Source organism: Nyctereutes procyonoides, unplaced genomic scaffold, assembly GCF_905146905.1.
Source record: "Nyctereutes procyonoides isolate TBG_1078 unplaced genomic scaffold, NYPRO_anot_genome, whole genome shotgun sequence".
NCBI classification, from domain to species: domain Eukaryota; kingdom Metazoa; phylum Chordata; class Mammalia; order Carnivora; family Canidae; genus Nyctereutes; species Nyctereutes procyonoides.
The window spans coordinates 1,077,896-1,102,246 of NW_026575113.1; the positions used below are offsets into that span (position 1 = coordinate 1,077,896).

The 24,351-nt window shown below is 43.3% G+C and overlaps 1 protein-coding gene across 6 annotated transcripts in view; it reads left to right on the plus strand.

Moving 5' to 3' along the window:
- TC2N (tandem C2 domains, nuclear) overlaps nt 1–24,351 on the plus strand; it is a 70,599-nt gene that overhangs the window by 14,358 nt on the left and 31,890 nt on the right. For 3 of the 6 annotated variants that reach the window (XM_055333692.1, XM_055333694.1, XM_055333690.1), the window contains exon 2: nt 23,697–23,819. In XM_055333692.1, the coding sequence (XP_055189667.1) occupies nt 23,753–23,819 (67 nt within the window). In that variant the 5' untranslated portion in view covers nt 23,697–23,752. Of the gene's footprint in view, nt 1–10,750; nt 10,799–11,516; nt 11,602–12,321; nt 12,378–23,696; nt 23,820–24,351 lie in introns of those variants that run through there. The other 3 variants (XM_055333693.1, XM_055333691.1, XM_055333695.1) reach the window with 3 other exon arrangements.

Here is a 24,351-nt window from a genome sequence, read left to right on the forward strand (position 1 = left end):
AAAGAGAAGGGAAACATTCAATGATACACCATGGGATTGCTAAAGCAAGGAGTCCTACCTACCCCTACCTTTGCACTTGCTTTTGGGTTAGCCCTCCTAAGATGTAGAGGCTTAAAACAAGAACATTTTATCATTATTTAGCTCCCAAACACCATATGGGCAGGGCTCAGTGGGGAGGGCTCATCTCTGCTCCACAAGGTGTTGGCTGGGGCAGCTCAACTAGCGGCTGAAGGATCCATTTCCAAGATGGCTCAGTTGCAATCTGAGAGTCTTTATCCTTGGTTCTTTCTGTGTGGGCCTTTCCCTGTGGGTCTCTCCACAAACTGCTTTGGTTTCCTTAGAGCATGGTGGCTGGATTCCAAGAGCAAGTATCCAAAGACAGCCAAGGAGAAATTGTACTGTTTTTTATGATCTAGCCTTGAAGGTCCTATTTCCGTATTTCCACATTCTGTTAATTTCCAGAGTATTCTCTTGGTCAACCAGTCACTATGGTTAGTCTACCTAAGGGAGAGAGGACCTACGGCCCAACCTCTGATGAGAGGAGTTTCAAAGAATTATGAGCATGATTTAAACCACCATACAAGTTAATCTATTTCTTTATTTTTATGACTGTTTCAGGTTTTTTTTTTGTTTTTTGTTTTTTTTTACTTGTGACTGAAAGTATTCTCATTGGTCCAGTTAGTGTCATCTCAGTGGCTGGTAGCACAATGTCCTCCATTAACAGCTTTCAGTTACAATGCCAATTGTAGCACAGTTTCCAATAATTTGTTACTAGCAATTTAATACCAAGATTTTGAAACTATTTACTTATTGTTCCCTTTTCTTTTTTTTTGCAAATTGGAGCAGAATCAAGGTTACCACTATAATAGCAGAAGAGTCATTTATTTTAATTCTAGTAGACATCTCTGAATGGGTGATAAATGAAAGGAATCAAAGCAAGGATATGGTACGGTGGAACGATTATTCTAGGTTAATCTAGAATAATAGAGTATTGGCCTGGCTGCCTCGTTTAGTAAGAGTTGGAGGGAACTCTAGATTGTCTGTTCAGGGTCAAATTCTTTTTCTTCTCCAGTAAGCTAGTGAGGTTAAAGACTTGTGGTCACATTTTATATTCTCATTCTAGTTCTGTTAGTATTTCTATGGGCAAGGAAAAGAATAAAGGCATTCTTCTTGGTCATCCGCATTGTCCTGCCCCACAATGAACTCTCATAAAGCAAAGTATGGTTAAGTGTCTACTGTGTTCTTAGCACTTTGCAAGGCATTGCATAGATCAGGATAAGATGTGGTTCTCTAGGAGCCTGCCAGCAACCTGTGCCTTGTGTGTGGAAAATCTGAGCTGAGCTTATCAGATGGCTGGAACCTGGAAAGGGACATTTGGGTCATGGGCCCTGACCTCAAAAGTCTGGCAGAGTTGTCCTCAAGGCTGCCATTGTGGAACTGGGTGCAAACTGCAGCTCTGAGGGATTAGAGACTCCAAGAAGTTGGTTAGGATGTGCAGGAGAGCAGAAAGAAGCAATCTCCAGAAGATGAGGGGCAAAGGGGTGTCTGAGCTGCCTTGTGTCCTGTCCTTCCTGGGGCTATTTGCTTAGATTCCTGAAAAAGTATATTCCTTTGTTTCCTTGCCCAGGGTACCATGCTCTGTCTTTTACTTGAACTAATTTGAGTGGGTTTCTGTGTCTGGTAACTATCAGAGCTCTGGCCAGAACAAGTCAAGAATTTGTAGAGGAGGTGGCAATTTCAATGGGCCTTGAGTCGTGAATTGGATTTATGTAAACGCAATTCCTATGTCTGGACTTCTCAGTTTGCTGACCAATCCTGTGATTTAATGAGAGGAGGTTGACTTTTAGAGTCACACACAGCCTTAGAGTCAAATCCCGACTCCTTCATCACTTCCTTGTGATCTGGGAAAAGTTACTTTTCCATAAATTTGAACAATAATCCCCACTCTGCAGGGCTGTTACAAGAATTAAATATATATATATGTGTGTGTGTGTGTATATATATGTATATGTATATACACACACACCATTACACAGTACTTGGCATATGATAAATCAGCAGAGAACAGCAGCTATTATCATTCCAAATATATTTGGATGGGAGGAGGGAAGTCATTTTTAACCCTATTCTCAGTAATGCAAAGTGGTTTTGATTGAGGCGTTTTATATTTCTCCACATTTTATATGGTTTTATATGTGAAGCATATGTATATGTTAAGTACACGTATAAGGGTGCAGGCATGTGTGCCTGCGTATGTTTGGTGAGGGTGTTGTTTGTTCCCCTTGGCTCCCTTTGCCTATTGAAGTTGTATTCACTATGTTCTCGGACTAGTTATTGTTATTAATCATACATGCGGTATGAGATGAACAGGGGTGGTGAGTTGGTCAGACTGCCAAGCAAGTTCATGTTTTGCAGGAAACGCCAAATTGTTTCCTTAGGGGATGTTTTTCAGGAGTGGGAGAGTATGCTTCACTGGCCCTCACAGGCCCTGTCCTGTCCCTAGAGTGTTGTCACCTCACAGAGTGATACAATAGCTGTTTAAAAGCCAATCATGGAGCAGTTTTGCTTCAAGTGTGTTTTCCTGGTTGTTTTTCTTTTTCCTTCTGGTAAGTGAAGCTCACATCAAATAGGAAATGGATTGCAGACCTCCCACATTTCCTCAAAAAATATCCCAACTTCATCCATCCCCTCATAAACTAGAAGGGTGGGGGAAGCTAGCAAAAGGCAGGGAGTCATGGGGAAAGAAGGAATGGCTGGAAAAAAAAAAGACTGTAAAGTGTTTTGAGGACACCTCCCTTTCCACCAGTGCCTCTAATTTATATAAAGATCAATGCATACTTAACAAATTAAGATGCAACTGTTATACGAATACATCTTTGGACATGTGGTTCATCTGCCAACCACATTAATTCATGAATTCTCCTTATGGACTTGGAGCAATTTTAAAGAGAAGGAAAGAAAGTCTTGGCATCCTAAACTGCCTGGGGATTTTGCTGGGCACATGAGTTTTCCTAAAACTCTGATGAAAACAAAAATCACAAATGATAGCCTTCAAAATTTCAGTTGGCGAGTTTGAGTCGCACTTGTAAACAACCACTAATGTTCCGATGTAGTCTTCCGAAGAGTTTTTAAATTTTTCTTTTACTGCTGTGACAAATGTTTAAATTTCATGTCTGAACAAAAGGATAGAAAATGTCAAACAGAACTTTACTGGGTGTGTGAGGCTGTATCCTCTTATCGACCACTGGCCACCTTGTGACTTGAGAGCGGGTGCTGGGCACACTGGGTCTGGAAGTCTGGGGCCACAGAGCAGTAGGGGCACCTCCTTCACGTCCCCACAGAAAATCATGGTGGGGTGGGTATGTCAGCAAACTATTGGTGTGTAATAGTCCTAATATGCCAGGACATAAAATGACAATCCTCTATTATTTCTCATGTGTCCTGATGGTCAGCTGGGGATTAGCTCATCTAGTCTGGGCTTAACTGGAATGACTCTGCTCCGTGTCTCTCATCCTCCTTGGACCAGCCGGCTGGCTCAGGCAAAATCTTCTCATGGCATTGGCAGAAGCACAAAAAGGCAAGCAGAAATATATGAGGCCTCTTCAGCTAAGCTCACAACTTTAATGCTCTTAGTTCTGTATCACTTTATTGGCCAAAACAAATCAAATGGCTGAACCCACATTCAAGGGGCAGGGAAATATATTCCTCTCCTTGAGTGGAAGGAAATTCAAAATGATGGCAAACAGGATGGGTACAGTCTGGAATGAAAAACTGGGGTGAATACTGTAATCTACCACAGAGAAGGCCTATGACTAGGACTGTACCCTGGGTGAGCAAAACCAGCTTGTCTGCAACTGTGACAGGCCAATTCTGCTCTGTAGTATCGATGATGGTCATCAGAACTTGAGGCTACTCAGTATTTCTCCTAAGTCCTTTAATTTTGGTTCCACTTCCCCCACCCCACCCAGGCAACCTTCTGATTTCACTCAGCTTTCCATATGGTTGTTTCTGCGGGGCGTAGGGTTGGGACCATAAGATAGAAATGTCTGGGACCTACAATGATTCTATTCCTCATTCTATATTCATAGACAGGCCCTATTAATACTAATAGACCCTAGTGTCTAGTTTGGTCCCTAGTGAGCTTGACTGAGACTTCTTCTTCAGCAGAGTTTAACTTATAAAGCTAAGGGGAAAAGAAGCAAGTTTCTAAGCTTGGAATGAGGAAAGTCAGCTTCCATACTATAGTAAAGTCATACTATGAAGCCAGTGGGCTTCTAAATAACTACCCTGTCCTGGGGAAACCTCCACCAGTGTGCAATTTTACCCACATGTTTTGTAGTCCTATATATAACACCAGCACTTTTTCTTTCATAGGGGAAGTGAAGAAAGGTACAATCCATGTAATCTTCTTATTGGGCAGCCAAGTACATGCATGGCAAATCATAGGGCTGCAATCTGGGAAGCAGAACCATTTGAGTATTACTAATATAAGAGTAAGATCTTACAGAATTATGGGAGAGAATTGGGAGATAAAGGTCTGGAAGTGAGACTGAAGGATCAAAGTCTAACCTGTCTCCAAGAAGACCTGATGCAGGTGAACGTAGAGAGTCAGAACTCGCAATGCATCCAGAAAGCTGGGCATGCTTAGCCACTCAAGAAGAATCCACAGAAGAGCTGTGGAAAAGTCTTTGGACAGCTGTCAACCGGTAGGTCCTCAGCCAAGCTTTGGACATGGGCCTGGGATTCAGGTAGTCAGCAGGGCCAGTGGTTAGGGAGAGGAGCAAGACATGGGAAGTAAGGACATGCTGGAACCTGACAGCATCTCTGTTTTTCTGCCACTGTGATTATGGAAATCTTTCAACAGTAAAATCTCTGTTTCATTTATACTTTCCAAATCTTGTTCAAATTCCTCTTTTGGTCATTCTAACAAAGAACCATATATAGAGAAAGAAATTTTGGAAAACGTAGCTCCAGCTTAAGCTTAAGCAAGTTCATGCAGTTTAAGGCCCTGTAGATGGAGCCCAGGAGAATGCTGAGCCATTCACTTTAGGTTTGAATCATTTCTTCCAACTTCACAGGAAGTAGGGATTTAGATGTTTCTCTGCTTTGTTCAGTTAGTCTGGGGGCATTTGTTCTGGAATCCTGAGGCAGTTTCACATGATGTGCTCCACCTGTCTTTCATCCTCTTTGGACCAGCTTCCCACCGGGGTGAGTTGATGTTGTTGCTGATAGAAAATCCTTTTTTTTTTTTCCTGTTTGGGAGTTTGGAGGAGGAGGACGGTAATGTGTTGGGGAAGTGCTTTGGGGCAAGGGCATTGAGAAAAGAGGCTTTCATCATTCTAGGTCTCAGTGGAGCATCTTTGACCAATCATTTTCCCACTGTTATGTTAGCTTTACTGGGTACCAATTAGGAAAGAAGAAGAGGGGGGAAGGAAAAGAAAAAGGAGGAAACTCACCCCACTGCAAACAGTCCCATTTATTCAGCATGTGTCCCAGTGATTAGCACACAGCCTCCCTGGGGAAGTAGTCAAGAGCCTTCAGAGCTTATCTTCTCACTCCTATGTTCCATCTTTCAACAAACAGTTGGCCCTTGAATAAAGCAGGGTTGGGGATAGGATACCAGCCCCTTGAGCTGTCAAACATCTGGGTCTAGCTTAACTACTCCCCTAAAACTTAACTACTAACAGTCTACTGTTGACTGGAAGCCTTACTGATAACAAAGTCAATTAAGACATATTTGGTATGTCATATGTATTATATGCTATGTTCTGATAATGAAGTAAGCTGGAGAAAAAAAAATGCCATTAAAAATCATAAAGGAGAGAGAATACATTTATAGCACTGTACTGTAAAAAAATCATGTATAAGTGGATCTGTGCAATTCAAGCCCATGCTGTTCAAGAGTCAACTCCATGCTCCACTCTGAGTGAGGCTGGACTTCCTGTAGTTCACCTAGAGAAAGTATTCAAAGAGCAAAGAGATTTACAAGGGCTCGTAAAGATGACGAAGATGATGTGATGAATCTGATTCTGTGCTAGCTTTCAGGTCAAGAGGTCAGCATTTTAGGATTTCATTTATTTGTCTGAGAGAGAGCATGCACCTGAGCAGAGGGAAAGGCAGAGGGACAAGGAGAAACAGACCTCCTGGAAGTCTGATGCGGGGCTTGAGCCCAGGACCCTGAGATCATGACCTAAGCCAAAGGCAGCCACTTCCCTGACTGAGCCACCCAGCCACCCCAAAATGTCAGCATTCTGACCTGGTGGCCACCTGAGAGAGCTCAAAGAGCTGCGCATCATAAAGATATTTATTTGTCCACTTGGGGTGAACTTAACGTCTCTGTGACCTTAGTAGCTTTGCTAAATTTTCACATTTCATGTCTGCCATGCAATGCCGAGAGCCGGAGACAGCAGTTTTCTGGTGTCTGAACCCGGATGCCATCATTTATGGCGGGGTTAATCCAGGTAAGGAAAACTGCCTGCTGGGAGAAAACATCCCTACATGTTAGTGTTTCACACCATAAGGTTTATTTTTCATTTATATCACAATCCGGTCAAGGTTAGCGGGTGGTGGGGGGAGCCTTGGTCTTTGAAGTCGGTCAGGGACCTGGACTCCATCTGGTCGCAGTTTTGGCTTTAGCAATGGTCTAGTGTGGCCCAAGAGCAGGCAGAGGGAGAGAGTGGGGAAAGGCTCAGCAGTTCTTAACGGCCTAGACCCAGAAGTGAAACTCTACCTCTGTTCAAATTCCACTGGTGAGAACTGGCCGCAGGTATGGGGGGAATGGACAACATAATTTGGCTTCATGTTCAGGAAAAGGAACGGAAGTTAGATGAGCATTCGAGGCCCTGCTGAAACGTCACTTTCCCTCTGAAGCAAGCACTGGGGACTATTCCTGGTGCACCACAGGTGCTCAAGATCATCAGTTGTACAAAGCACATGGATGAATGAGTAACTATGTACAGGCTTCTGTTTTTTAAGGCAGAAAATGAAATGATTTTGGGGGAAGCAGAAATCTGTCTGCCATCCCTTTTTACTCATATGACCACTTATATTTGTGGAATTTCTTCACAAGTGCTCTACAAGTTCATATTCTTTTAAAGATTTTTTTTTCTTGTTCAACAAATATTTTCTTGTTCACCTTCTGTGCATCAGGTGGTCTGCTAGGTGTTCAGAAAGTCATAATTCCTGTCTATTGTTAACTCAAATAGAATGCGTTTAGTTGGAAGAGGGATAAGACGCCAACAATCACCCTTGTTGTGTAGATGCTATGACAGAGACATGGATGCATGGTGGGCGGAGTGCTGAGGTAGAGTCCCCAATTCACTCTGGGATGGGTGTTACAGAGTTTCACTTTTCATACTGCAGCTGAATGAACAGGAGTTTGTCAACTGATGACTCACAAAATAAGGGTGAGTGAACAGTCATGCAAATTTGGCAAGTTAGGGAACAATTAATTCAGAAGGTCAAAGTGTGTGGTAGGGGGAGTGGAAGGTGGGGCTGAAGAGGTAGGGCCAGACTGAGTCACCTAGCATTTTATAAAGAGCACTAAAGGAAGGATGAATACGAAGGGACAGGGATTAAGTGATTTGTCTCTATCAGATGAAAGAATAGAAATAACAAACTCTGAGCAGAGTGTTATCCACATCAACCCAATTATTGTTTTCTCCTCAGATCTGCTTCAAAGAATAGAGCATGTTAAACATTAAAAAACCGTTAATGTTTAACATTAAAAATCAACAAACCAAAGCCACTCGGAATGTTGCAACACAAAGAGAGGCAGACAGTAGGCTCCGTTCCTATGAGGTAGCCTTGCTTCCAAGACACAACAGGAAGAAGGTCCATTTCAAGGAAAACACAACAAATGGTTTCATTGTTTTCAGAGAACTGCATCTGTCAACAGGAGTGGATTCCTCTAAGAAGGCCTTTTTACATGGAAGATGGACAGAAGCAATGAACAGTTCAGGCAGTGCTTTCTCTTGGGACTTCTCCATCCGTGGGGAGGTTGTTGAGCTTGTTCAGTTAGGGAACCAAGTTCTCAGTCCAATTTAATAGGTATTACTGAGCATTCACACGTTCACTCATCCTTTGTTCACTCAGCACATGCAGATGACACTTCTGTGCCTTGCACTATGATGTCTGGGTGCAGGTGACGAAAAGAGACGTAAAGGTCCTGGACCCTGATAACTAACACATCCACCTAGAGCTTGCTGGCCGAGGATGTGCTCTACTTCAGGGTGTGAGATAAAAGAAAATAAATACTGGTCTCTGCCCCTGGCTCCTGGTTCAGAGCTCCTAAAACCCATGTAAATTTCCAAGTCATAAGAGCACAAGGAACATCTTTCGTTCTAAAGGAGTGACTCTGTGTGGGCTGCTGGATGGCTCCTGGATGAGGGCTAGTCACCAGAAAGACCAAGCCACAGATTAGAAACTTGGAATTTCCCACCTATTGCCCTCCTCCCCCTAAAGAGGACAGAGTGGCTGCAAATGGGGTTAGTAAGTGATTACGCTTATGTGAGGAAGCGTCCATAGAATCCCAATAGTGTGGGGTTGGGGAGCTTCCCGGTTGGCAAACACACTGAAGCTGGAGGGGTGGGACATTCCAACCTCATGGGGACAGAAGATCCTGTGTTGGGGACCCTCCCAGACCTTGCCCTATATATCTCCTCATCTGGCTGTTCATTTGTACCCCTCATCATATCCCTTAATAAGCTGGTAAAAATAAGGAATATATATCCTTGCCCTATATATCTCCTCATCTGGCTGTTCATTTGTACCCCTCATCATATCCCTTAATAAGCTGGTAAAAATAAGGAAGCGTTTCCCTGAGTTCTGTGCGATGCCCTTGCAAATTGATTGAACCCGAGGAGAGGGGTCACTGGAACCTCTGATCTATAGGTCAGATGCACAGGTGATAGCCTGGGCTTTTAGCTGGCACATGATGTTTGGGGGGTGAGGTGCGGGGAGTCAGTTTTGTGGAACTGAGCCCTGCACCTGTGGGATCTGGTGCTCTGTCTGGGTAAGGAAGGTCAGCATTGAGTTGAACTGCGGGACATCTAGCTGGTGTTGCAGAGAATTATGCCATGTGGGGGAAACCTCCACACACTTGGTGACCAGAAACGTCAGAATGAAAGTGTTTTGCACAAGGAGTAAAGGAGACACAGGGGCAAGAAAACCACAGGAGGAAAGAATGGAGTTTTCCCCTACAACAGGTGGGAAATGGAGTTTTTCTAATACAAAATGTCAGGGAAAATATGTATATTCTCTTCCTCGCGTGACCACAGCACATCATACACATACATGTACATCCCTGTGCACACACACATATCTTATATAACACATATTTAAGAGCCTTGGAGTCTGAAGTCCAGAGTCAATCTTGATTCTATTCTTGGGCAACCACTATTTGTTTGAGTCTCAATATTTTCAACTGTAATACAAGGACAATAACAGCTACATCATAATTGTGAGGGTTAAATGAGATGACTCACGGGAGCGCTTTGCGTAAACAGTACAGGACTCTGCAAACATTGGTAATAGTGAAATTATTGAAGGTGGATGTATGAGGACTTTCAAGCAGTGTTTATCAAAGTGTGTACCTTGAAACACTAATGGCCCAGGATGGCAACAGTCATTTCTCAAGAAGAGAGCTGTGTGGTGCGTAGGGGAAAGTTGCAAAGGCTGCAAAGTTTACAGCCACCCTTTTAGGGTTTCTGGGGGGCACCAAGAATTAGATTGACACAGATTACCCACAGCAAGCCATGCAGTTTTACATGTACACAGCAGCCCTTGTCAGAAAATAAGGATCACAAGCAGTGGGAGCTAAACATTCATATACTGAGTTGGACAAAGTGTCCTAAATAGTGAGGAAGGGGCTTGAGCTGAGGCAGCTAACGGGGAAGCGACTAGGAAGGTTTGTGTGTGTTGATTTCCATCGCGGTGATCCCCTGTCTCTGCTGATAAGAACGCTTCTTCCCTCCTGACATAGGGAACATATTTTTCATTTGGGAGTTTCATCTTCTGCTTTCAGGAAGGAATAGGAAGGTCCGAGTGATCTTGTATCTGCTGTTCCTCAAGTGCTTTTAACTTTAAATAACCCTTATGCTAAAGTGGCGTATTTTGGCCTGCCACCCTTCAGGTCAAATGAACTTGGCACCTAAACACAGTTCTTGGGCCTGGAAGTGTGCGACTCTCACGGAACATAATTATGCTGTGTCTCTTTCCCCGGATGAATTTGGTCTCAGTGTCTACCCCTCCCCTCCACTGCCATTCCAGCATCTCTGGGGCCTCAGAACCCACCTACCCACTTTGAGAAAGACTGTACCTTAGTGTATACCTCATCAGCCTTTCAAGCCCCGAGCCATTCACTCATCAACGGATAATCTAGGCATTCGCTCAGCAACTCTCCACGAACAAGGCTGAGACCCCGCCCGTGGGGGGCTATAGCAGGGAGGGCCAGGGGATTCCAGCATAGTATTCGTGGCCAGGCCTCCCGTAGATACCTTTAGGTTCCCTTTCGAGCATACCTGTGGCTGGCAAGGTGGTAGTAGAAGCAAAGCCACAAGAGGGAAGAGAAGCAGGCTGATGCTTTAGCAATACAAGGCAGCCAAGAAAAGGTTCTTCTGTTTCCAAGAAAAGGGAGCAGCCTCTGGCAAGAAAGGCTGTTCCTTCCTCCCCATACAAAGAAGTTCATCAGGCCAGTAACTTTCCCCTTCCACCTCTTTTCGTTTTCAATCTCCTCCCCCCCACCCCCATCCCCACCCCCACCTGGGAGCCTTGCACTCTCAACTCAGCGCGGCTCCAGGTAAGCCTCTCCGGACCGAGCAGCCCGGGATAGGGGAAGGAGAGTGGGCCGGAGGGCGCAGGCCCAGCGCGCCCAGGTCCTCGGCGGGGAGGCCCCGCCCCCGGCGCGCGTCTCCCGGGGTGCTGGGCGGGCCTGCGGGGCCGGGGCCCGAGCGCACCTGCGGGGGGCGGGGCGGGCCTGCGGGGCCGGGGGCGGGGGCGGAGCGCACCTGCGGGGGGCGGGGCGGGCCTGCGGGGCCGGGGGCGGGGGCGGAGCGCACCTGCGGGGGGCGGGGCGCACCGGGGGGGGCGGGGCAGAGCGCACCTGCGGGGGGCGGGGCGGGCCTGCGGGGCCGGGGGCGGGGCCGGAGCGCACCTGCGGGGGGCGGGGCGCACCGGGGGGGGCGGGGCAGAGCGCACCTGCGGGGGGCGGGGCGGGCCTGCGGGGCCGGGGGCGGGGCCGGAGCGCACATGCGGGGGGCGGGGCGGGCCCGCGGGGCCGGGACGGGGCGCACCTGCGGGGGCCGGGGCGGGGGCGGGGCGCACCTGCGGGGGGCGGGGGCGGGGCGCACCTGCGGGGGGCGGGGCGGGCCCGCGGGGCCGGGGGCGGGGCGCACCTGCGGGGGCCGGGGCGGGGCCGGAGCGCACCTGCGGGGGGCGGGGCGGGCCTGCGGGGCCGGGGGCGGGGCCGGAGCGCACCTGTGGGGGGCGGGGCGGGCCCGCGGGGCCGGGGGCGGGGTCTCCGGGCGTGGCGGGCGAGGGCGAGGAGGCCCGGGGCTGGGCGCCCGCGGGAGGCCACGGCTGGGTGCCCGCTGCGAGCAGGAGGTAACCGGCCTCGGCCGCGCAGCGCCGCCTCGGGCCGTGGGGCGGGGGCGCCCGGGGAGCCGCGCGTGGACACCCGCGCAGGGCGGCGGGGACGCGGGTGCCGGCGGGGTGGGGGCGGCGGCTCGGGCGCGCCGCGGGTCCCGGCCTCCGGGGGGGCTCGGGGAGTGAGGGAGACGGGGGGGGCCGGTCGCCCCCAGCCCCGCGGGGCGCCCTGCTCTGCGGTGGTCGCGTCCTCGACTCTGGGGAACGTCGCCCGGCTTGGGGGTCTCGCGGGCGGGCTCCGGGGAGCCTGGGGGAGGCTGGGGCCCTGAGGGGCGCGCCGGGTGGGCAGGGCGGGGGCGACGGAGGGGCAGGCCGGGCCCGCGCGGGGACCGCAGGGAGGGGGGCGCAGCGGCGGGGCGGGGGCCCTGGGCGCCGGGGGAGCAGCTCCGGGCCCTGGAGAGTCCGATTCCCCGAGTGTGTGTCTCCGGGATGTTCTGAGCCTTCGGAGGTCGCAGAGGAGCGTTAAGATGTCGCTTCCCTCTGGCTTCTGTCTCTTTAGATTTGGCTTCTGTCTCTTTCAGTTGTTTGTTTTGTTTTTTTTTTTTTTCATTTGCCGTCGCTTCCTTGAAATAAAAGGAAACGGTACTTGTGGGGGTATTGCCCACAGGTAGACGCCCAGATACAGGCAAGACGGATGCCAGCCCCGAAGCACTGATTTCCTTAAGAATACTTAAAATACAGCGTGTGAAAGGACTGCTTTGGGTTTTAGAATATTATTCCAATTCTCACTCCAGGTAGGCATGTAGGAGAAATTTTTCCCCCCTGATTAAATACGATAAAATGTAGCCTGAAAATATTGAGAGTTAACAACAACATCCTCTTTTGCCAATTTAATGTTTTGATCTGTAACTTTATTGTGCTTAAAACCTTTCTTGTGGAAGGAAATTAATACTGCTTGCCTCTGAGAGCTGGGATTGGAGAATTTATCTTTCATCTCTTGTGTTTTGTAGTTTTTGTCAGTGACTATGATGACCTTCATAACTGGGTGAAAAAGTCTTCATAAAAATCTGTTTCTTTAAACCTTTCAAGAAAATATTTCAAAAGTATCCCTGGTATTTTATTGGTTCCACTTGGATTATCATTGTATTCATGAATAAAGCTAACAAATTGGGAGATTAATTCAGGTTGAGAGAAAAGGAGTGAGGTTCCTGTAGGACATCTGGCAGACCTGTTTGGTTGGCAGATGTATTAGTATTGGGATTTTCTGAAGTCCAGAATTGTAAATGTTAGAAGCTTGGCGGATTTGTGGTTGTTGTCCCGTGGGAGTGGAAGTAATTATTCAAGAGAGTAGAGTAAGAAGAGAAGACCAAGGATGGGAGACACCAACATTTAAGTGATGCAATGCATAGAGATGGCTGTGGAGAGTGAGGAGGAGAAGTCAGGAAAGGAGGAGGAACATCTAGCGGACAGTGGTTCATAGATGCCTGGAGAGGAAAGAGTTTTCATCAGGAGAGAAATCTGTCTCAGTCAGATGAGTCAGGGGATCTGGAAGATAGGAGCTGATCAAGTAAGTGGCTTTGGTGGTTAGGATAGGAGGTCAACTGACCTCAGCAAACACAATTCAAGCAAAATGATAAGGATGGAAGTCAAATACGAATGAATTTGAGGAGTAAATAGAAATGAAGAAATAATAAGGAGAATAGAGTCCTTATTTTGAGAAACAAAGATTAGGAGACATGACAGGGTGGTAGAGGGGAGCTGGTAGTCAGTTTGGAAAGAATATAAGGACAATGGAATATGTTGCAGTGCACCTCAAGCTGGAGCAAGTAGCTGAGCATATTGAGTAGAACTGTTATAAGAAAGATTTTTCTCTTCCCCCCCATTCAAATTATGACCACCATCCTGGTGGTATTTTGGTCTGTTGGATTCAGGTGTTACCAGTGTTAAAGTGACACTGTCACAAACTGTTGGATTGCGCTTCACCTGCACTCCAGGACTGTAATGCTCCCAGCTTACACTGAACTCGCATGATTCTTTCTTGTATATCTCAGCAATTCTTACTATCTCTTGTAGAAATCAGACATGTTGGTTAGATCAGAATTCATGAGGCATATGTCAGGGGCTTTGCTTTGATTATTATTATGCTTTCAAGGGAAGATGCTCGTAGGTGAAAATTTCTTTATAAGGAGTTTTACTTCCAACACCATTGAAAGTTTAATTTTTCTGTTGCTGTTCAGACATGTTGTCTTATGTGGATTTATTTCATATTTTTGGAATATGAAAGTAATAGCTAAAATGGAAAAGGCGAATAATCAAGTGCTTCCGAGGATATAGAACACTTGGAACTCTTTGTACTCTGCTGGTAGAAGTGTAAATTGGTAAATCATTTTGAAAACTTTGTGGCTGTATCAACTACAGCAAATCTTATGCATAAACTATGTTCATACTGGACCTGACAAAACCCTAGAAAGTGCAAACTAGCCTAAAGCAACAGAAAACAGATTAGTGGTTACTTTGGGGATGAGGGCAAGGGGAAAGGTAAGGAGGGACGGATTGTAAAAAGGTTATGAGGAGACTTTTGGGGTTGGTGTGTTATTTTCTTGATTGTGAAGATGCTTTCACCAAAGTATACATATGTTTGAGTCATGAGATTGTGTATTTTAAATATGTGTAATTTACTGCAAATCAGTACGTAAACAAGGCTGTAAAAAAAGTAAATAAAATAATGGAAGGAATACTTAGTATACTAAGTATACTTTTCCTTTCTCTTCTTTTCAAAAAGATTTTATTTATTTGAGCGAGAAAGAGAGAGCATGAGCAGAGGGACAGGGAGAGGGAGAGGAGGAGGGAGAAGCAGATAGACTCCTTACTGAGCAGGGAGCCCAGTGTAGGACTTGATCCCAGGACCCTGAAGTCATGACCTGAACCCCCAGGATCCTGAGATCATGACCTGAGCCAACAGCAGACGCATAACTGACTGAACCACCCAGGCACCCCTATTTTTTCTTTCAAATACTGTGGTGATCTGGGGGTGATGGGATTATTGGTAATTTTTTATTTTCTTCATGTTTGTCAGTATTTTTCACATTTTCCACCACGACCATGCATTTCTTACTGTTTAAAGGAGAAATTATTTATTTCATATGTACAAAATAGTACTTTTGACACATCCATACATTTAGAGAATATAAATAAAATAAAAGCCACTGTACTTATATCATGTTTTAGAGATTATACATCGTCAGTATTTTCAAAGCCCTGATTATATGTTTCCCTCATGTCTTTATCTTTCCATGCTCCTTGATTTTCTGTATAGTTTTATTATGTAGATATGTATTCATAAATAATGTCTTGTCTATTCCATGACTCCTTTGGTACAATATTATATTTATGAGACTCATTCTATTGTATGACTTTACACTGTTTATCCGTCTTCCCATTTATCTTCCAGTTAATGGCTATTTAGAGGTGTTTTCAGTTTTCTTTTTTTAAGTTTTGCTTTTTGCCATTAAAAGCTGTTTTGTTTTGGCCATTTTTTTTTAAGACTTTATCCATTTATTTGAGAGAGAGAGAGCACAAGTTGGGGGAGAAGGGAGAAGCTAACTTCCCACTGAGTGCAGAACCCAATGTGGGGCTTAATACCTGAGATCATGACCTGAGCCAAAGATAGATGCTTAACTGACTGAACCACCCAGGCACACCTGTTACGGCCATTCTAATGCACGTCTCTTGGCCTAAGAGTAGAGTTGTGGATCTTCAGTTCTGCCAGATAATACAGGACTTTTTTTTTTTTAAGATTTTATTTATTTATTAATGAGAGACACAGAGAGAGGCAGAGACACAGGCAGGGGGAGGAGCAGGCTCCCTGCAGGGACCCCAGTGTGGGACTGGATACCCAGACTGGGGTCATGCTCTGAGCCGAAGGCAGATGCTCAGCCGCTGAGCCACCTGGACGTCCCCAGAATTGTTTTATAAAGCGGTTGTAACTGTTTATACTTTCACAGGCAAAGTGTTAAGTGTTCACTTTGTCTCCTTACTCAACATTTGAGATCTTTGTACAACAACATTTGTAATTAAAAAAAAAAACACATTTTATTTATTTAAGAGAGAAAGTGAGTGAGAGCAGGGGCAGAGGAGAGGGAGAAGCAGGCTCCCCACTGAGCATGGAGTCCAGTGTGGGGCTTGATCCCAGAACCCTGGGATCATGGACCTGAGCTGAAGGCAGACGCTTAACCGACTGAGCCCCCCAAGGGCCCCAACAACATCTGTAATTATCTGAATTGTTTCCTTTCAACACTAGGGTGGGTGAGAAATGGTACTTCACTAGAGGTTTAATTTAGTGAACCTCTACTTCACTAGAGGTTTCATTTCCTTAATTATTGATGATATGGAACCTTCCATAATTCCTCTCTAAGAGATATCTGTTTATGTCTTTTGTCTATTTTTTTTTAGTTTTATAAATTTGATTTCTAGAAGTTGTATTTATTTATTTGTGGTATTATAAATAGTATAGTTATGCATATGGCAAATATCTTTTCCTCAGTAAGTGGCTTGTCTTATCTTTTACTTTGCATAGTTTTATTTTATGTAGTTTTTGATGGATGCATTCTCTAGTGTGGTTGAATGTATCAGCCTTTTCATTTATGGTTTGTGCTTTTGGCATCTTGTTTAACACCTCTGTCTCTTCCTTGAGGTTGAAAGAATATAGTGTGATATTTTTTCTGAAAGCTTTAATATATTGCCTTTTGTATTTATGTGTTTAATCCTTGTGTGATTGATATTTGTGTGGTGTGAGGTGGGTGTCCAGTTTCACGTTTTTTCCCCGTATTGGTAATCAGTTTTTCCCAGTTTTTCCCCTTAGTTTATAGAATATTCTGTTTTTTTTTTCCAGGGATCTGTAAGCATCGTATGTCAGGTTTTCATATATGTGTGTGTATGTTTCTTTCTATGGTCTGTGTATTCTTGCTGCCATTTTACTTACTTTATTTGTGTAAAGAGCCATGATACCTACGAAAACGAGTCACCTACTCATAGTTTGTTTAAAATTAGACTCCTCTTCAAATTAATTTTTTTCTAAAGTAAACTTTTCACTTGAATATATATATATATTTTGTGGTTGAGTTGTAAGAGTTCTTTTTTTTAATAAATTAATTTTTATTGGTGTTCAATTTACCAACATACAGAATAACACCCAGTGCTCATCCTGTCAAGTGTCCCCCTCAGTGCCCATCACCCAGTCACCCCCACCCCCCGCCCTCCTCCCCTTCCACCACCCCTAGTTCATTTCCCAGAGTTAGGAGTCTTCATGTTCTGTCTCCCTTTCTGATATTTCCTACTCATTTCTTCTCCCTTCCCTTCTATTCCCTTTCACTATTATTTATATTCCCCAAATGAATGAGACCATATAATGTTTGTCCTTCTCCGATTGACTTACTTCACTCAGCATAATACCCTCCAGTTCCATCCACATTGAAGCAAATGATGGGTATTTGTCATTTCTAATGGCTGAGTAATATCACTTGAATATATTTTTAATCTTAAGTATCTACCATAATCAGCTGGGATCACAAGTAGTACTGAAGTTACTTTTATTATTATTATTATTATTATTATTATTATTATTATTTTAGAGAGGAAGAAAGGGCAGGAGAGGTAGAAGGAGAGAGGGAATCTTAAGCAGGCTCCCCTCCCAGCACAGAGCCCCATTGGGGCTCTATCTCTCAACCCTAATGAGATCAAGACCTAAACTGAAATTAAGAGTTAGGTGCCTAACTGACTGAGCCACCCAAGTGCCCCATAACACTGAAGCTACTTTAATGTAGACTATACCAGACTGTCATTTGTTTTAGCAAATCCTGTCCTAACTCACTAGAGTTCATTTTAACTTGAAAAATAAATACAGAGATTTCATTTTGGGAATATAGTTAATATATTTGGAAAAGCCTTCATACTGCAAATAACTAAGAATACTGTATTTAATTTTTTTAAAAAGGTACTTAGGAATGACTATGCCAAAATGTAAAAGAAAGCTGAAAATCTGAGACTCAAGGAGCCCTTAAATCTTATTTGCTCTGAGAGCATTTGCTAAACGGGGGGGAGCTTGATTAGATTTGGTTAAAAACTTGATGAATTTGTAGGACTGGAGGCATAGTTAGCAGTCAGCCCCAGGCTTATTCAAGGCCAGCTAACCAGAGACTCTGCCCTTAATTATGGGATTTCCAAAGGTGTGTGGTGTCAAGGGTGAAAACTCATTCTACCTCTTTTAAAGATCTGCAAGGAAAATTACCTTGATGTCAAATAAAACAGGGAAAGAAAACCTGTCTTTGGGAAGTTGTAACCACCAGTCCATGGGCAGTGGTAGGGGGTGGCTCACGTCACCTCCATGGTCCAAAAACATTTTAAGATGAAATTTTAAAAATATCTTATTTTTCTTTAGATATAATTCATATATCAAAAAATCCACCCTTTTCACAGTTTAGTGGTTTTTCATTTATTCACAAACATATGCAATACCATCATCTCTAATTCTAGAACATTTTTATTTCCCTAAGAAAGAAACCTTGTACCCATTCACAGTCAGTCCTCATTTCCCCTGTCTTCACCAACCCCTGGCAATCATTAACGTACTTTCTATTTCTATGGATTTGCTGATTCTGGGCATTTTGCATGAATGAAATTATACAATATGTGGTCTTCTGTGTCTTTCCCTTTTCACTTAGTGTAATGTTTTCAAGGTCTATTCATGTTGTTACACAAATCAGTACTTGATTTCTTTTAATGGCTGAATAAAATTCCATGGTGTGGATATGCCATATTTTGCTTTTGTTTTTCCATTTGTTAGTTGATAGACATTTGGGTTGTATCCTCTTTTTGGCTATTATGAATCATGCTGCCATGAACACTTGTGTACAAGTTTTTATGTGGATATACGTTTTTCATTCTTGTAGGTATAAGAGATCTAGGGACTGGATTCTTGGGTCATATGGCAATTCTGTGGTTAAGTGTTTGAGGAACTGCTGAACTATTTTCCAGAGCAGCAGCCCCATTTTTTATTCTCACCAACAGACTGTGGGAGTTCCAGATCCTTTACATCTTTGTCAACACTTGTTTTTGTCTATTGTTTTGATTATAGCCATCCTAAGCGTACATGGATTAGTAGCTTATTGTGGTTTTGATTTTCATTTCCCTAATAACTGATGGTGTTAAGCACTTTTTCATGTGTTTATAGGCCATTGATCTATCTTTGGAGAAATATCTATTCACATCCTTTGCCCATTTTTAAATCAGGTTCTTTGTCAAGGTATGAGTTTAAAATGGTCTTCTGGGTGGCTCAGTTAAGCATCTGACTTGATTTTGGCTCAGGTCTTGATCTCAGGGCTGTGAGTTCTTTAAAAAAATAAATAAACAAAATGATATGGTAAACAAATGCAAATATTATCTGAGAGTATAGTTTCATCTTTGGGTTAAAGAAGTTCTACAAATAAAGTTTCAAGGTCGCTGAATAATTTGTCAAAGATAAACCAAGTGCACAACCCGAGCAAGAATCAGCAGAAACAAAAGATAGAAGTAAACTTACAAAAGCTTACATATTGGAATTACCAGTCATAGATTATTAAAATAACTATGATGGAGGCACCTGAGTGGCTCAGTTAGTTGAGCCTTTGACTGTTGATTTTGCCTCAGGTCATGATCTCAGGGTTGGGAGATCCCTCCACCCTCAGCAGGGAGTCTGCTTGGGGTTTTCTCTCCCTATCCCCCTGCCACTCCCCCTCAAATAAATAAATTAAAAATAACTATGATGGGTTATATTTAAGAAAATAAAAGACAAGTTGGTTTTTTTTTTTCAGTTGCTTTTGAGGTTTCCTCTTTATCACTGGCTTTGAACCATGTTATTACGATGTGTCTTGGCATAGTTTTCATCATACTTCCTATGTTTAGTGTGTGTTGAGAGGTCGAATTTTATTTTTTCAAATATTTTTTCTGCCTTCCCCAGTCTTTCATGGACTTCAGTTAGGCTGCTTACAATTGTCCTATGGGTCACAGATGCTCTTTTTATTTTGTCTTTATTCTTTTTTGCTCTTTGTTTCATTTTGAATAATTTCTTTAGCTATACCTTCAAGTATATTAATCTTTTCTGTTGCAATATATAGTCTGCTTTTAATCCCATCCAGTGTATTTTCCAACTCAGGTATTGTAATTTTTGTCTTTAGAAGTTGGGTACTTTTTTGTATGTTTCATGTCAGTTCTTACCTTTTTGAACATATAGATTCAGTCAGAACTGTTTTAATATCCTTAACTGTCTGTGTCATTTCTGAATGGAACCTAGAACTGATTGATTTTTCTCATTATTTTTTTTTGCAAATTTGGTAATTTTTTATTGGATGCCAAATATTGTGAATTTTATTTTGTGTGCTGGATATCATTTAGATTTTTCTAAAAGTGTTTTGCTTTGGGACATAGTCTTTTTGGAAATAGTTTGATCCTTTTGAGTCTTGCTTTTTAAATTTGTTAGGTAGAAGCGGCTAGCATTTAGTTTACGGCTATTTTTTCCTCACCAAGAATGCAAGGCTCTCCTGAGAATCCTATCCAATATCCTGTGAACTGTATGGTTTCCCCAGTTTGGTTGGTAGGGACAGGCATTATTACCAACCTTGGTGAGTATTGGTATGGCTTTCATAATCTTTTCTGGCCGTCTTTGCCCAGACTTATGCAATTTGCTTGCATGCATGTTCTGACCCGTATTCTGCTGAATACTGGAGTGGGACCCTCTGCTGATGTCTGTGGCTCTCTTTGTGTGCACCTGTCCGCCCTCTATTAGGCGACCATGCAAACTGTATTTGCTTTATTCTTATTCACATCAGCATGTTTCCTTTGCTGCGTTCCTCCCTCATAGTCTCCAGTTCATTTTGGATGACTCAAGGCCATCAAGTTTAAGGATCTTGTCTCCAGAAGTAGAAATCATTTTTTTAAAGATTTTATTTATTTATTCATGAGAATACACAGAGAGGAGAGAGAGAAAGAGGCAGAGACACAGGCAGAGGGAGAAGCAGGCTCCATGCAGGGAGCCCGACGTGGGACCCGATCCTGGGTCTCCAGGAACATGCCCTGGGCCGAAGGCGATGCCAAACCGCTGAGCAACCGGGCTGCCCAGTAGAAATCATTTTTAATCAGTCCTCCCACAGTCCTTTCATGATGAATGTAAAGTATTTGCAGGCTGACTGGGGTCAGAAATGTGGTTTGATGAGTTTAAGAGTTTTTATATGAGCTCGTTGTTCTGCTTTGTTCCCTTATCTGTCAACTACATATTTGCTAAGTTCCTGCTATATTCCCAGCATCATATAGGGTGCTGAGTGTGAAGTAGAAAGTGAGTATAATATTTTTTCTAAAAAGTTTATATCCTAGAAGGGGAAAGAGAACAAGTGTCACACATGTCAAGAAAAATATAAAATTCTTTTTTTTTAAAGTTTATTAGATGTTTACAAATGAGAGAAATTAGTATGGTCTGAGTAGTCAAGGAATACGTCCTTTAAACTAGGGCTGAAAAGGGATTTTGAAAATGTATAAATTTTTAAAAGATTTTATTTATTTATTTGAGAGAGCATGAGCGGGGGGAGGGATAGAGGGTCTTGGGATCAAGTCCTGCATTGGGCTCCCTGCATGGAGCCTGCTTCTCCCTCTGCCTGTGTCTCTGCCTCTCTCTGTGTGTCTCTCATGAATAAATGAATAAAATATTTTAAAAAAATGTGGTACAGGAATAAACAGACCAGTTGAAGAAAATAGAAAATATAGAAATAAGCCCAATTGTAGAAGTTTAGTCTGTAATAAAGACAACATTCTAAAATCGTAGGAGAAAATAATGGGATTTTAAATAAATGGTGTATGTGATACCAGAATAGCCAATTGGGGAAGGTAGGATTGGATCTCCTTCTCATACTGTGCACCAGGCTGTTAATATAGAAGGTGGTAACTCTGTTACCACTAAGTATTAGAAGAAACTGGGTGAAGTCTTTTATGACCTACATATGTGAAAAACGTTCTGATGACTCCAAATTCAGAAGCAAAAAGGGGAAACATAGATTAAGTATAACTACATCTGTAACTACTGTACTAACTACATCTTTCTTTCTTTTTTTTTTTAAGATTTTATTTACTCTTTTATTTACTCTGGCATCCCCAGACTCATCTGTTTCCATATATATGTATATGTATGTTTGTATATTCCCACACATTCTGTCTCTCAGTAGAAAATACCATAAAAAGACAATGACAAGGAACACCTGGGTGGCTCAGCTGTTGAGCATCTGCCTTTGGCTCAGGGCGTGACCCCGGGGTCCTGGGATCGCATCCCGCATCGGGCTCCCTGCACAGAGCCTGCTTCTCCCTCTGCCCATGTCTCTCCCTCTCTCTCTCTCTTCCTCTCTCTCTCATAAATAATAAAATCTTTAAAAAAAAAGACAATGACAAACTGGAAGAATGTTTGCCACTTATATCACTGACAATGTGTTAATCTCTCCGATATATAAAAGTCCTCTAAAACTGAGGCAGAAAAAGATGAATAGCTTTACAGAGAGATGGGCAAGAGATAATGAACAGCGAGTTCATAGAGCCAAATACAGATTAACCTTATATGAAAAGGTGCCCACCCCATAGTAAAAGAGATGCACATTACAACAACACAAGATACCATTTCTTTCCCATCAGATGGGCCAAAGTCCAGCATTTTGACGAATACCTTCTTGGTGGCTGTGTTTGGAAGCTGAAGCTACTGTATTACATTGAGAATATGCAGATTGTGACCTGCTGAATGGGGAGGAACAAGCCTCCTATAGGGATTAGCAGGTAGCTCCCTCACCATCTGAGCTCCCACTTTGGGGAAGTAAAAACTTATGGGGCCTTCTTTTCAAAAATTTTTTTTTAAGATTTGATTTATTTATTTGAGAGAGACAGATACAACGACAGAGATAGCAGTGAGAGAGAGCACTGACAGGGAGAAGAGGGAGGAAAATGTACGTGGGGGTTAACCCCAGGACCCTGGATCGTGACCTGAGCTGAAGGCAGATGTTTAACCAACTGAGCCACCCAGGCGCCCGCCACCACCTCACCCTGGTTGATTTGCTTGAAGGTGCCATTTCGGTGCACCCACACAAAGGAAGTAAAGTCAGGAGATTTGTTACTTAGAGATCTCAGCCACAGAAGTGGGGAGGCAGAGATGGATTAAGATTTGCTGTGAATTGATAACGGTTTAGTCTGGGTGATAGGGATATTCTTATACCCATTTTGTCTTTTGTATACATTTGAAATTTCCTGTGAAAAATGTAGAGTTTAAGAATGCACAAGTGAAGAGAGTGCATTTGGAATTGTGTCACTGAGGCCAAGGCGAGCAACTGGACATGAAGTCCTTACACAATTTTATGTGCCTGATAAATTTACAGCAGACTCTCAGGGCACTTGACTGGCTCAGTTGGTGTAACATGTGATTCTCGATCTTGGGGTTGTAAATTCAAGCCCTATGGTGGGGGCAGATATTACTTAAAAATAAATTTTTTTAAAAAAATCTAACTCCCTTTATTTCTAGTTTATATTATAAGTGGTTTAGTTAGCTGGTGTCTGTGGGTGTGTGTGTTGGGGGGGTAATACAGTGTTTAAGATATATTTTTCTATTAGCGCAATTCTAAACTTTAAACCAACTTATAAAGTATGCAGTTGTTTATTGGCCCCATATAATCCCCCATCATCTTTTGGATAACCAAAAGAATTGACTTGGAGGAAGTGAAGTTGTTCTCACATGTCCTGGGAGTGCCATATTTTCTTGCAAAGTTTGCTTGGGCATTGATTTGGGTATACCTGGCAAAAAAGAAAACTCAGGGTGGAGTTTTTTTTTTTCAAATTTAATGTTGGGATTGTTCATTTAGTGATTTTTGAACATGTTGTTTTAATGACTTGTAAGGCGCTTAATTAGGTCATATAAAATTACATGTAAGATGAAAAACCATCATCTTCTAAACCTTTTTGCTTTGTTTTCCTCATTACATCTTAGAAAGATAATGGAATTAATTTAGTGGTACCTAATGCTATTAAACATGATCATGTTAACTTTTCTATTCTACCAACAGATTAATATTAAAATTGGAAGTTTGTATCAATTGCTGAGTATTGGAAATTGGATGTGATGGCAGCAGAATTTATAAAGAGTTGCTGTAGAGGATGTTTCTATGGAGAAACAGAAAAGCACAATTGTGAGTTTGGCTTCTTTTGGCTTCAACAAACAATTAATGTATTTTTTATCTGTGGCATTTCATAATATAAAGGTGAGTCAGACATAGTCCGTAACTTCACGGGGGAGACAGAAACAAATATGAGGCACACTAGGTAAGTATTAAAGTACCCTGGGGCAAGGCAGGGGTGGAGAGTGAGAAATTCAAGGTTCAACCAGGCAGAGACCTGGGACATCACCACCGACTGACAAGAGGATGGTGCTTGGTATGGGAATCTGCAGAGTATGTCAGCAGCGGGGTGGGAAGAAGGAAGTAAGAGAAGTGAGCACTAGACCTGAGGATTTAGGTGGATGAAGTGGTACAGGCAGAGGCAGGGAGGGAGGTGCTGCATGTGGTTGGGGGCAATACATGCTGGCAAATGTTTCCATTTGAACAAAGACAATTCCTAGTTTATGAACATGTCTTAGTGCACTAAGACATGCCTTTCACAGGTGAGTGACGTTTCATCTCCTCAAGAATCCATGTTTCTGAAAGCCTCCTGGGGAGTTCCCTT